The sequence below is a fragment of the Xenopus tropicalis genome, chromosome 5 (genome assembly GCF_000004195.4).
Source record: "Xenopus tropicalis strain Nigerian chromosome 5, UCB_Xtro_10.0, whole genome shotgun sequence".
Classification (NCBI taxonomy): domain Eukaryota; kingdom Metazoa; phylum Chordata; class Amphibia; order Anura; family Pipidae; genus Xenopus; species Xenopus tropicalis.
In genome coordinates, this window is record NC_030681.2 from 96,929,759 (window position 1) to 96,943,103 (window position 13,345).

A 13,345-nucleotide genomic window follows, 5' to 3' on the forward strand; every position below is an offset into this window, starting at 1 on the left:
GGAAGGTACAAAGAAATAAAGTAATGAGAACATTAAACCAAGTGCACATGTTGTTATTTGGTCACCAGCCTATGCACCATTTAAATCCGATGTGTGTTAAAATTTCGTGACTTTCGGATTGCCAATCCAATACTATCGTGACTAATACAATTTTTTCGTAAGTATTTTCATGATTTTTGTGATCTTTAGAAATTTTCGTTTCCGATCCGAATTTTTCCCATTCGGGATTCGAATGGGAACATGTGTTCTGATAAATCTGCCCCTATGAGTCAGCTTCCTGCTGATTGGCTCAGATCCACATTCCTAAGGGGGGGGAGTGAGTTCTTGAGGGAGGGGGGAGAGAACAGAGAGCTGTGTGTCTTTGGCACAGGAATTACAGACACAAGAAATCTTTTTTCAGAGAAGTGCAGCGTTTCTGTGAGTGCTTATGGCTGTATTTACATAGTCCTTTCTGATAAAGCATACTTAGTTTTTACCTTTCTTTCTCCTTTAAATAAGCTAGCATTCAAGAGGAAAAGTTACTTTTTTTCACAAACTTTGATAAATTTGTCCCACAGTATTTTAGGGGAAAGGAAAACACACCAGACTATAATTTTACAGTGCTTGTATTTTATTTAAATGTTGTACAAATTGTTGCTGAAAAGCATCATGAATTGTACAAAATAGTAAAAAAAAAATATTACAAAAAGGAACAGTTTTCTAAAAAAGAATTTGCAAGTTTTGATTACTAAATGATCCCATAAAGCTGATTAAATGCTTAGGAGAAGTGCATACAACTGTAAGAGTAAATTGTGTAGAACACTGAACACTGCAATAAAATTAGCAGTAAAATTAAGACAAAATTTCAGGTAGCAACAGTAATAACAACAAAGATGTTTTTTATTTAACACTCTGCCCTATGCCATGTGTTGCCATGTTTGTAAACAAACATGGAACAGATCAAACAGTCATGGGAAAATGAAGAAGTTAGCTAATTAAGTAAGCATTGTAGTCCTTTTAATGCAGGTGCCATAGACTCTACGTTCTACGAGAAAAAAAAATGGTAAGTAATGTCAATACAGTGGTACTCAGATACAAAAGATAAAAGGTAAAAGTTGTAAGGCAAACAATAATCTGTTACATTCTACCACTGGGCCAGTACTCCTCTTCCTCAGACAGGTCGTGCCACCATATTTTTCCACTTTTTGAGGCATTCCCTGTGCCACCCTAAGTAAGCACACCCACAGTGCAAAAATTCTTCCCCAACATCTATACTGCAGACACACCCAGCATCGGTAAGGGCTACAATTCTACTAAATACTGTATAGCAGGGCTATGTTCAAAGGAAAAGTACCTTGGGCCAGTGCATTTGAAGAGGAGCGCTAGCCCAGGGTAAGAATTAAGCAACAAGCTTAACAACTGGTTAACCACAAGTGATCCTACCTTTTTTTCTAGGAATTTCTCTCTATCTCTGTCTAATAAGGGAGCAGTGCAGATACATACTGGCCTGGATTTGTGAGGAGGCCACAAAGGCCCAGCCTAGGGCAGCACAAATTTAGGGGTTGCATGCCCAAGGCACTGGACATAATTTGCTTAAACCCCATATGATGTACAGTATTTCTGCATTGTAGTGTGACTGTCCTTTTAACTATAGTAGTAATTGCATTTAGATAAAACTATGCAACTGGTAGACATAATACTTTTGGCTGCAAATTAAAAAGAAGCCATCTATGTAGAATTGGATTAGAGGATTCACTGAATCTCTTATATGTGTGATATTCCACAAACTAGCAATCAGAGCCAGCTTCCATTGAAAGGCCAGATTCGTATGATTGTTTATGTTGTCCATGTTAAGTCTCTTTATCTGTTTCCCTATTATTGTAAATACTGTTGTGGTTAAAATGGTTTCATTGAGATTTTGTTGGATATTCACATCATATAAGCCAATATGTAGTTGCTCTTGTCTAAAAATAATGAAACACACAGGAAATGCTGCACGCTGCGATTTTATCATACAGACCATTTGTTTCTTACTGAAATATACTGACTTCAGATTTAGAACCATGAAGGCAAGAAACCATCCAACTTTATACAATGGGATTTTGTAGTATCCCTCAATATTTATATGTTGTTTGTGGGACAAATACATCAATCCAACCAATGTCTCTAATGGCTTCCTATTGCACCACTGGGCAAAAAAGGTGCAGTCCTAAGACGAGGCCTGCCAGCCATGATAGATGCAATCCTTCAACAATAATTTGGTAATTATGTGTGTGGAAATAATATTATTGTGAATTATGGTTATTTTTTTGATTTCACAACCTGCTTTATAAAACAAAGTTCCAAGACTTCTGAACACACATTAACTTTGTTACTCTGTATCTTCACCTCTAAGATTGAGACCATGCCTGTTATTTCAGATTCCTCACACAAGAAACAGCACTCAACACAGAGGTGTAATGTTTCACTAACAGCAGACTAAACAACACTAGAAATTAGTTGAAGAAAGCAGAATAAGTTTGTGCCCTAGGGACTGGACAGTTTAGGGAAATTCTAAATGGGGCACTTGGAAGCTTTAAGCTCTATGTTTTTAAGTAGTGCTGGCACAAAACTTATCAGATAATAGCTGCCCAAAAAGTTTAGGGCTAGTCTACAGGGGTTGGTTTTGTGCAATTTAGCACAATGTTTCGCGCCACATAAACTCCTTAAAGAGCCTCATGTGCCTGAGAAGAAAAATGGAGACTGAAGAAAAGGAAGAATGACTTCCCAAAACCATTGATAAGTTGGTAAGAGGTAGTGTGAGGCACAGCTGTCACTGTGCAAAGAAGAAAAGTAGAGCATTGTGAAACATCCCCAATGTAATTCTCTGGTTCAAAACCAGCCAGATTTGGGTAGGTATCAAAATCCCGTTAGGGCAAGGAGTGTATGGGCTCGTTGATGCGGTCCTCGCCCCGACAGCCTACATCTTGCCGACAGCCAAACAATTGGATCAATGCAATATCTTCCCATTTAAGTTGGGCATATTAGGGAAAGATCTGCTCATTTGGCAACCTCACTAAACAAGCAGATCTTTCAGTGTATGGCCTGCTTAACACTTAGAATACCGGATCAACTTATCGCGCACAGATAGCCAAATGAGGCAGAGGTCTGCAGATCTTCACATGTATGGCCAGAATATTTTAGACATAAAGGGTTGACTACATTTCATTAAAATGTATACTTTGGAAAGATTTAAAGTGAAAAAGAAGTAAAAATCATGTAAACATTAATTGTACATCTGGCAGAAGAGCAATAAGTGCAAAATCAGTGTTAGTATTTGTAGGAACTGTAGGAGCCATACATTTTCAAGGGAGCCAACTGATTTGAAGTGAGTTCCCCGGCAGGTCCTTAACTTTATAGCCCATTTAGTGCCAGTCGCAAAATCATGAACAAGCTGCATAAAAAATAGTAAAACAAGTCAGTCACCACAGTATATGCTCATCACTACAACAAAATTTAACAATTTACCCTTATTCTTGCCCCTGTGTTCTTGTGTTGCAAGCTTCACCAAGGTGAAAAACACACTGATACAGATTGGGAAAAAAAAGTGTCTGTTCGCTCATACAAATGGGTTGGTTAATGTACTTTATACCAGTGCAATAATCTCCTCAGCAGCAGTTTTATAGGTAAACTGGAACATTTCAAAAACATTTCATGGCAGTCTCAAAAGGGAAGGGAATAGAAAGATAAAGGAGGAGGGTGGTGTTTTTTTGTCCAGGACTTTTGCTCACTAAAGGAAATAAAAATGTAATCAGTGAATGGCCTCTTTGAAATCTTTAAATACTTGCCACTCCCATTGTTCCAAGGTTACTATTAAGGCTGCGGGATTCCTTTTCCTCCTCTAACTTGGCCTCCTCCCTTAGGAACTTACTTTGGCTCTTGCTACATCGGATTTCAAAACTATCAATCCTTCTTTCCCAAGATTACTCACAAGTGCATTCTTTCAGTGCACACATAGCACTGGGGAGAGCACGTGTAGAAATCGTCAAGTGTGCCTAGAACCCAGTGCTCCAGATGTGAGCAAAGTTCAGGTGTGGCTGGGCCCTTTTAAATCTTTGTTGCCCTGGGCCCAGTCCTTTGTGGCCTTGCCACAAATCCTTGCCTGGACTCTTGGCTACTGAGCTTGTTTAGTTCTTCTCAAATCAGATTACTAAACACACCCCCAGTCTAGCAGCCAATGAGGAGATGGCACTACTGGTTTCCATAGAAACTTTGTTCTAGCTGTGCATTCTGCTAGTTTTTTTCTCCTAACCTCCTCTCCTGAGCTCACCTTAACCATTACAGTGCTCAATCCAAGCAAAACTTTTTATCAAAGTATGTTCTACCTTTGTAAGCCTGCATTCTTTAGTGCATGAACTTTACTGTGCACATTTGCTGTTTGCAGCTGTAAATGTCACTGAAGATGCGTGAGAAGGAAAATGGCCGCCGGGGAAACGCTGCTTTTATGGAAAATGTTATGGTGCTGGCGAACGAAGGGGATATATGCCATACAAATGGTTTGGTTTGGGTGGGGGAGATGTGCCCAACATATATAAATGGTAGGAAAATACAGGGTTTACACGTCCCTTAATAAACATTAAAGACATTAATTTTTATATTCTGTTATACAAATGAGCAGCAGCAATATTCTCAAGAATATTTTTACACATAAACAATATAAATTATAATATAATTTAGCATTAGGCTTGTGTACATAAAGTTTTTTGTAAAAAAGTAGTTATGGCCTGATGGAGCAGGCCTTATGGTTGCTTATCAGAGGTGAGGCAATTTCAAGAAAGTCATCAGTCTTCAGATGAAGCCCGCAAATACTGGTTAAAAGCCAACTGCCCTAGCTCTAGATATCAAGGCTTGAATCCTTTCTCTACTTGGCACGGGAATGCCCACCTTTACAAATCTCTTGGAGGGATGTGATAGAATACATGGTAGACAATTGAGCTTTCCCTAACTTGTATATTGCTGAAGTATGCCCCCTGGGCTTAGTGGAAGAGCTGAGTTCTCCTATGCTACACCAATTGATAATTATGAATTGGATGTACACAGCACTGAGCACTTGCTTAATCTGGTAAACAAATCTCTCCCTCTTATTAGATTAACCTTTGAAGCTAGGGGCTGCCCAGCTAAGTTTAAAAAGATTTGAACCCCCTGGCTGGATATTCACCCAACAGATGAAGGTGAACCCTAGGCACTCACAAAGACTCCATATGCTCAGTGACATACCGCTGTAGTTGTGGGTTCTGGTTAGCAAAGACCTAACTGTTTGATATATCAGTCATCAGTCACCATCTTTATCCTTTCCTTTTTGTTAAGTGTTCATTGTTGTATTTAATGCAAAATATATATATATTTTTTTAAAAAAAAGCCAAGTCTAATATGTCAGAACAAGTGACTGACTTTCTTTCCTAATGTTAGCTAAACAGCCAATAATTGGAAATTCTCACCTGATACCTGCCACAAGGCCAGCAGGCATTATTTTCCTAGAGCGGTTGTATCTCAGACCCATTACTATAGCCAGAGTAAAAGCTGCAACTGCAAAGTACAGAGAAAATGCTTAATTGGCAAAAAAAAAATACAATCAGCTGGTAACACCATTAATAAGCAGAACTAATAGATGCTGGTATGGCAAACAGAATATGTAAAAACAGGAAGCCACATAAACATGATGAAAAACAGTGTGCATATGCTAAAATCATTTAATTGCTATTAAAATTCAGTGATCTGCCAGATGAATGAATCTAGCAACTTTTAAATTGGTCATTATTTTTTAGGGCTTTGTAATAATTTGTCTGATAATTCTGCTTCTTTCTGGTTGAACTGCAGTTTAAGGTGCTATCTGGTTGGTAGGGTCAGGGACTGGACAGCAAGAGAGAAATGGTTATTAGTGTTCTATTCCCTGTCTATTTTTTTCCAGCCTACAATTAAATCAGCAACACCAAATATGCAATGTAAAACGGTGTTTTGTGTTAAAGGAGAACCATGCCAGCTGTATAAAGGGATGGTGTTACAGGCAAAAATTGACAAATCTTCTGCTTTGTTCAGTATCATCAGTCTCTAGCAGTCTCTAACTTACCATTTATAGTAACTTTAAAGGACAAAAATATTTTTTGCCTAATAAAAGGAAACATAATTCCAAGCAACTTTCCAGTGTAGATGTATTGAAAATTTTTAGTGCCATAAAAGTTATTTGTAAATGTAATCACAATTGAAAGCAGCATTCGCTGAACTCCTGGTTGTTACTTTTTAAACAATGTTGCAAATGCCAGGCTCCTCCAGCAATACAGGTCTGTCAATCTGCTGGCTTGTGTTACATTGTTTTAAATGCCAGAGCCACCAGGTCAGAGAATAAAAAAAGAACAGATAAACACTACTTTAAATAGCAATTATATTTACAAATAAGCCAAAAACCATTGCAAATGTGTAATGAATGTATATTGCAAAGATATGTGGAATTATTATGTTTTCTTATATTAGGCAAAAATTTATATTTTTGGTCTACTTGTCCTTTATTGTAGCTGGTAATATCAACTCTTACTATTTCATGTTATTTAATCTAAGATATGGAATTGCAATTTTAAGTAAATGGCAGTCACCATGTGTGGTTTCAGATGTAGAAATCCCAACAGAGAAAACACCTCATGTGCTTAATGAAACCTGACTTTTCATTTTCCATGATACTGATCATTACTATAATGGACAGGAACATTCTCCAAGGCTCTTACTGCGCATCAACAGGACACAGGTCATTTACCCCTTTTTTTGTAGCTTCCTTTTTTCAAATTCTTTTTTTTTTTTTTCGTCATTTTTCACTGTTGTCTTTACTTACTCAATGATATCTTGACATCTCTCGGATCATATGACACACGGTATGCACCATAACCAGCAAGCAAACCAAAGGTAAGACCTGCAGCCAAAGATACTATGCTTCCTGCAAACAAAAAACAAAAGCAATGAGCCTTAAACAACAGAACCTACAGGCCACCTCAATCGAGGTTGGTGGAAAATAACAATATGTGTTTAGTGTACTCTTTGTCATTATTCTGTCAGTATGCACCTTGTTTGATTTTTAATGCAAGGCATTTCCATACTTACCATCACAATTATAGAGGGGGGCATAAAGTACAACTAACACAGGGCTAAGATATTTCGGCATTTTACATTCCCCACAAGCTTACCAATATAAATTTCAATGTTGTACCTGCATCAGTGCTGCAGAGATTATATAAAAATACCTAAATAAATGGGACTGTTGGAAGGAATACGGCTAATATGAGACAGCCACAATAAATTCACATATATAAACACGAGTTGGGGGATGTTCTTTTTTCCCATAAAAACAATCAGCGCACCAGAGGTCACCCCTATAGATTAGAGGAACAGAGCTTCCATTTGAAGCAGCGTAGGTGGTTTTTCACGGTGAGGGCAGTGAGGCTGTGGAATGCCCTTCCTAGTGATGTGGTAATGGCAGACTCTGTTAATGCCTTTAAGAGGGGCCTGGATGAGTTTTTGAACAAGCAGAATATCCAAGGCTATTGTGATACTAATATCTACAGTTAGTATTACTGGTTGTATATATATAGTTTATGTATGTGAGTGTATAGATTGGTTAGTATAGGTTGTGTGCTGGGTTTACTCGGATGGGTTGAACTTGATGGACAATGGTCTTTTTTCAACCCTATGTAACTATGTAACTATGTAACTATGAATGCTGGAATGTATAAACCTAAATGTGAGGCTGCAGGGATGTTATCACCATGACTTGAAGTTAGTGTCCCACGTTTATGCAAAAACATTGACTGTAGTGATTGAGATGTTTCAGTTTATTTTCATAATCCTTCCTCCTTTAGTAATAATTTGGGTGTGTGTGCACCTCCCTAAAGATTATATCCATGGAGTAGCATCTAGCATAGTATACAAAAGCCACACCTAAACCCACTCATACTGTGCTTTGCTGCATCACTGTGTGCTCAGCAGTTTGCATTGTCACTCTTTCAAGCATATAGATTTCTGCAAGTTTACCTAAGCCCCTCATTTGTTACTGAGTGACAGCCATATTGTTTCCTACTCTTGATAAGGCAAAACAACAAGATTGTGCAAGACACAGTAATCATAGAAAGGCGTGCTGATACATCTGCCGTGATTCATTTAGTTTCTTTTGTGTATTTCCCTGTTTAAAGCTAAATGAATACTCATGCTATTGGGTTGGGTTTTTTTTTTGACTTTTGTATTTTTTCATATTGTGTTTCACTAAACAGAGCTCAAATAATTATCTCCTTATGGTGTAACAATGATTTATACAAGTAGGCAAAATATTGTTTCTTAAATAATTGCTCTTACTCCCCAGACACCAGAAATGCTCAGCAAAATTCAATATTTGCATTTTATGATTCCCTTGTAGGGGATAAATGTTGATATTTACACCTAAAAAGGTGGCCATACACGTTTACAAAATTTGTTTCCCCCAGACGTTCAGGGCTGAATCATGAGATTTGGAGGTAGGAACAATAGGAGTTCTACATCCATCTGCTGTTTCAGCCCTTAACGTAGATTTTGCTCGGGTGCCTTTAACAGTGCCCAATCAAAATCTTTTCATCCACCAGATCGACTAGACGACCAATATCCGCAGCCTTTGCAATATCGGTTATCTCGATGATCCACCATACACACACCGAATATCGTACAATACTATTGGTTGTATGGATCCACATGAAAAGCATTTATAATGATGAGACTCTCTCCTCTTTTGTAGGCAAAAGCAATGTTAGGACTGAAACTGGGTTTAATCAGATCTGTTGCACAACACTGGTCCATGACTAACCTATAGATGCATGCATTGCACTTCTGTCAAGTCATCTGAGCTCAGTACAACTGAGCCATCCATCCATGTGGTCAAACTGGGCTATTATTTTTATTAGCCTTTGTTTAATTAGTGCTGGCAGTACTAACATGCTGAGATTAATGACGTGCTGAACTATCCCATTCACACAACATTCACTAGGGGCACTTTCTTTAGTAGCAAATTAACCTGCCTAATTTCTCTGCAGCTGTCCCAGAACAATCAACCTTATAACTCTTAAGGTGGCCGTACACAGGTAGATTGAGCTGTCAATTCAAATCTTTTAGTCAGAGTTGGTGGGTTATCTGCCCATGTACAGGGCCCTGAAAGGCCTCCCTTCTCAATATCTGCCAAAAATCAGCCAGGTGTCGGATTCTGCAGGTTCAGTTTTCAAGTTGGATTGGGAAACCGCATTGGCTTGTTGATGCGGTCCTAGGGCCAAATAATCGATTTACATATAGGGGGCCAATATCCTACTTGCTCCAGACAAGTAAATTTCTTTGTAGTTTGCTATGAAAGTAGCTGCATCACTGTGTTTCTGCCATTTTGCTCTGTCACTCTGATCCAGTCATAAAACATATATAATCAATCCCAACTGCTGAATTATTTACCTAACACCCAGCACTGTCCTTTGTTGTGTCACTGCATATCTAAGTTGTAGCTACAGTATGAGGCAGTCATGATATTTGCCAAAGGTTCACCAATAATCCTTTAAATTTTCTGCTGTATCACTGAACCTTTACAAAACACATGACAAATCTGTCAGATGGTTGGCACAAAAAGGTTCAAAATTGATCCCTTAGTCTGGAACCCCAAGTTATCTGATATGACTATTTGATGTGCCTACAAAGAGCATGCCGTATTCAGGTTCTAACATCAGAATGAGTTTTGTGTAGATGGTACCTTTTAATTTAGACAAACTGACTGCAATCCTAAAATCACACCTGTTGAAACTAACCCTCTGAGGATCGTACAGATGGTCAAAACTGGCCAAACTGTTAGCTTAAGGCTTCCAGCACCTAAGAATAGTTTCTGTAGCAATCTGAAGTAGGATTCATGTATTAAATCACACAATGTGCTTTGCTGACTGAACTTTCAGGGGTTGGTAGTGGTTTTGACAACAACATTCCTGCAAAAAATTCATTTATATTTACCTTTGCGAGAGTATCCCATGTAGCCTCCAACAGCTAAAAGAGCAGCATAGCCAAAACCAATCCAGTCGATAGCCATCTTTCTACAGAGTTAAAAAAAGAAAAGAAGAAAAATCATTATTTTATAAATATGTACCCACTAAAATCCGATATAAATTTGTGCCCGGTAGATGTCACTTCCAGTGTTTGGCATATGAGTGACACGTGCACCTGAGTTGTGCCTATTGTCACAAGATGCTGTGGTATTTGTGAAGCTATTGTCTGGATAACATTTTCCAGGCCGACCGCCGTTCCACACCACTCTGTGTGTGCACACTCGGGCTGTTGCAGGCACGCAGAGTGGCGTACTGAAGTGGATCCGCTTCTCTCAGCCAGGCAGAAAATCGCAAAGCTGAGAGAAGCAGAGATGTGCATTGTCTGACTATGCCCTTAGTGGTATCTTGTAATGCCTATGTAGAGTACAGGAATTGTGTTTTCAGAATGGCTACAAAGCATCTTTCACCTCCAATTTTGTAAATAAGACACCCATCCCTCACTGTATATAAAGTGTATCTTTTAAAGTATTGTAGCTTAAATGTGGGTCCATGTGCCAATGACATCGCACAACCGTAGAGTGCACTGGGCACAACAAAAAAAAATCGTACTTTTTCTAAATTTTAGAACTGTGTTTTTTACATTAATTTCCGCAACTTTTCCGTGCTTTGCTACAATTTGTGCGAGAAAATCGTATTTGTCACAACAAGTACAAAAGTTTTGGAATGCATTCAAGCTTCGGTATCATGACTTTCTTTAGGCCAGGTTGGAGCTACAGAGTGCCATTGAGTCCTATGGGAGGCTTCCAAAATCATGCATTGAAGTGTCAAAGTCAGAAAGGTTTTTGCGCCGTTTACGATAGTTGGGATATGAAAATTTTGTGACTTTCAGATCGTCAATATGCATACGATCCTTTCAATACGAAAATTTTGGAACTTATGGATTGTAAGTACGAAATTTTCATATTGAAACGAAAAGAATTTTCGTGACATTTTCGATCATCCCAAATGATCGTATTTTGTGTTTCGGATTTGTACTTTAGTGAATAGGCCCCTTAATGTGCACTGGATGTCAAATGAAAGGAGAGAGAGTTAAAGGAGAAGGAAAGGCTAAGTCACTTGGGGGTGCCAAAATGTTAGGCACCCCCAAGTGACTTAGAACGCCTACCTTGTACCCCGGGCTGGTGCCCCTGTACGGAGGGAACAGCACCAGCCCGGGGTAGCTGCCGGCGCTTCCTCCTTCCTCCTCGCTTGCGCGCGCATGCGCAGTAGAGTGAAAAGCCGAACTTAAACATTAAAGTCGGCTTTTCACTCTACTGCTCATGCGCCGGCCGGCGGATTTCGCCGGCAGCGCGCAAAGGAAGGAGGAAGCGGTGTCTACAGGTGCCCCGGGCTGGTGCTGTTCCCTCCGTACAGGGGCACCAGCCCGGGGTACAAGGTAGGCGTTCTAAGTCACTTGGGGGTGCCTAACATTTTGGCACCCCCAAGTGACTTAGCCTTTCCTTCTCCTTTAAAAACAGAAAGGGCTATTTATTGTTCGCCAGGTGCAAGTGCTAGAGCGTGCCCCTTCGTGCTCACTTGCCTAGCACTGGTACCCTGGGGAATGCTGCTCTTTGCATCACATGCTGGAATAGGTGCAGGAAGCAGCATCAGGGGGTGCAACTGAGTCCTTAAACTTTGCCTTAGAACAGGTGGAAAGGACAGTGTCCAGATGTGGGCTGCACCTCCTGACCCTCCCTAACTTGCACATCTTAACGACGCTGCTACTAGTAGCTCTGTGTGTCTTCATCCTTATGCAGGCAGCGATCTGTCTAAGGGGCAAATCCAGGGGCACTGCTGCAGTGAGGCAAGCTGAAAAACTCGCTTCAGGAGGCAGCGCCCCTAAAGTTACCAGGGGCAGCAAAAAGCCACTCCTGGCAACTTTAAAGAGTCAAACTTCCAATTTTTAAATGGAAATTTCTGCACTCCCTGCACTATTGATGTGGCCCCCCTCCCATGCAAATAAAAACTAAGCACAGAAGTGCAACCTTAGGTTTTTACTAGGGGCCAAAATGCCCCTGGGCAAACCACGGGTCGCTGTGCTGTGCTTTATGCAAAAACATTGCTGACTGAAACTTTCCTTTGCACTTTGCACACTGTATTCTGCATGATAAACAGTGCCTATATACAGTGCCTATCTCAGCACCCATGTTCATAACGCAACCCTGTCAGACATATTATTATAGGCATTCTAAGTCATAGACAGATTTTCAATAAGGCTAGGGGGGCTAAGCCTCCCCAAACCGGCTTGGCTTCTTAAAAAAAAGCAAACAAAAAAAAAAACCTTACTCCGTTTCTGCAGTGTCCTGGAAATCTTTTCCTGATCCTGCAAGCTCCGGTTCTGCTGTAATCAGCTGTGCTGATTGGATCTTTCTTTTTGTGGATTCTCAAATCAGAGCACAGCTTTCTTGACAGACAGTAAAATTGACCAATCAAGGCACAGATGCAGACAAGGCTCAGGAGCTATTGCAAACTGATGGCAGTGCAGAAATAAAGACTGAAAAGAAGAATCTGCAGGCTGTAACTTTACCTAAGAACCTCACCAACTCTAAGAGCTCTCAAGGCAACTTCCGTGATTTCGGTGAAATCGCAGCGCCGCCTATGCCATCCCACCGGCGATTTACATTTTCGCCGGTGGGATGTCAATTCGGGGAGATTAGTCGCCCGCGAAAAGTCTCCCTTTTCGCGGGCGCCTAATCTCCCCGAATTGACATCCCTAATCTCCCCGTGTGCCAGAGCCCTAAAGGCTGATGAATCAGTAGCTGAAATTAAATTGTTTTTTGTCACCTGACATCTATAATACCCGTGACACCTATCCTAACATATGGATGGTAAGTTAGCACTTTCCCCCTGAAAAAGCTTGTTAAAAGCTTTTATATACTTGTTGCTGTTTTTTGCACTTACTATTTTTTTTACTTTTGTCATTGTTTTGTTCATTTCTTGTTAGTTACAGTGGGGCCAATGTTGTGTATCAGTGCCAGTGTTACAGTGCCAGGGCCTGAATATCTACCCTCAGTACCCATCATACCCAACATCAGTGCCCACTGCCTCTCATTGCATCTAAAGGGCTGGTTCACATTTAAGTTAACTTTTAGTATGTTATAGAATGGCCTATTCCTAGCAACTTTGAAATTGGTCTTCCTAATTATTTTTTTTTATAGTTCTTGAATAATTTGCCTTTCTCTTTTGCATCTTTCCAGCTTTCAAATGGGGGTCACTGACCCAGCAGCCAAAAAGTATTGCTCTGCGAGACTATTTTATTATTATTGTAATTT

General features: G+C 39.9%; 1 protein-coding gene across 2 annotated transcripts; it reads right to left on the reverse strand.

Moving 5' to 3' along the window:
- Nucleotides 1-589: 589 nt before the first annotated feature.
- Nucleotides 590-12,459, reverse strand: tmem14a (transmembrane protein 14A). 2 transcript variants are annotated; one of them, XR_208623.4, is made up of 6 exons: nt 12,360-12,459; nt 10,003-10,082; nt 6,839-6,940; nt 5,457-5,544; nt 3,320-3,412; nt 590-1,024 (listed from the first exon to the last, which is right to left on the reverse strand). XR_208623.4 is itself a non-coding variant. In XM_002934857.4 (5 exons), exons 2-5 carry the CDS (start codon nt 10,076-10,078, stop codon nt 3,373-3,375), a joined length of 306 nt encoding a protein of 101 aa, XP_002934903.1. In that variant the 5' UTR covers nt 10,079-10,082; nt 12,360-12,459; the 3' UTR covers nt 590-3,372. The 2 variants fall into 2 exon arrangements, 1 of the variants encoding a protein (XP_002934903.1); XM_002934857.4 differs by having other exon boundaries at nt 590-3,412.
- Between the last annotated feature and the right edge of the window lie 886 nt (nt 12,460-13,345).

What these genes read in the sequence shown, in the direction of transcription:
- tmem14a (XM_002934857.4), bottom strand. Translation starts at nt 10,078, where the DNA reads ATGGCTATCGACTGGATTGGTTTTGGCTATGCTGCTCTTTTAGCTGTT. An exon ending in CATGGGATACTCTCGCAAAG is followed by an intron (nt 6,941 to 10,002) that starts GTAAATATAAAT and finishes TTTTGTTTGCAG; the next exon opens with GAAGCATAGTATCTTTGGCT. An exon ending in GGCCTTGTGGCAGGTATCAG is followed by an intron (nt 3,413 to 5,456) that starts GTGAGAATTTCC and finishes TTTTTTATGCAG; the next exon opens with CTTGTTCATGATTTTGCGAC.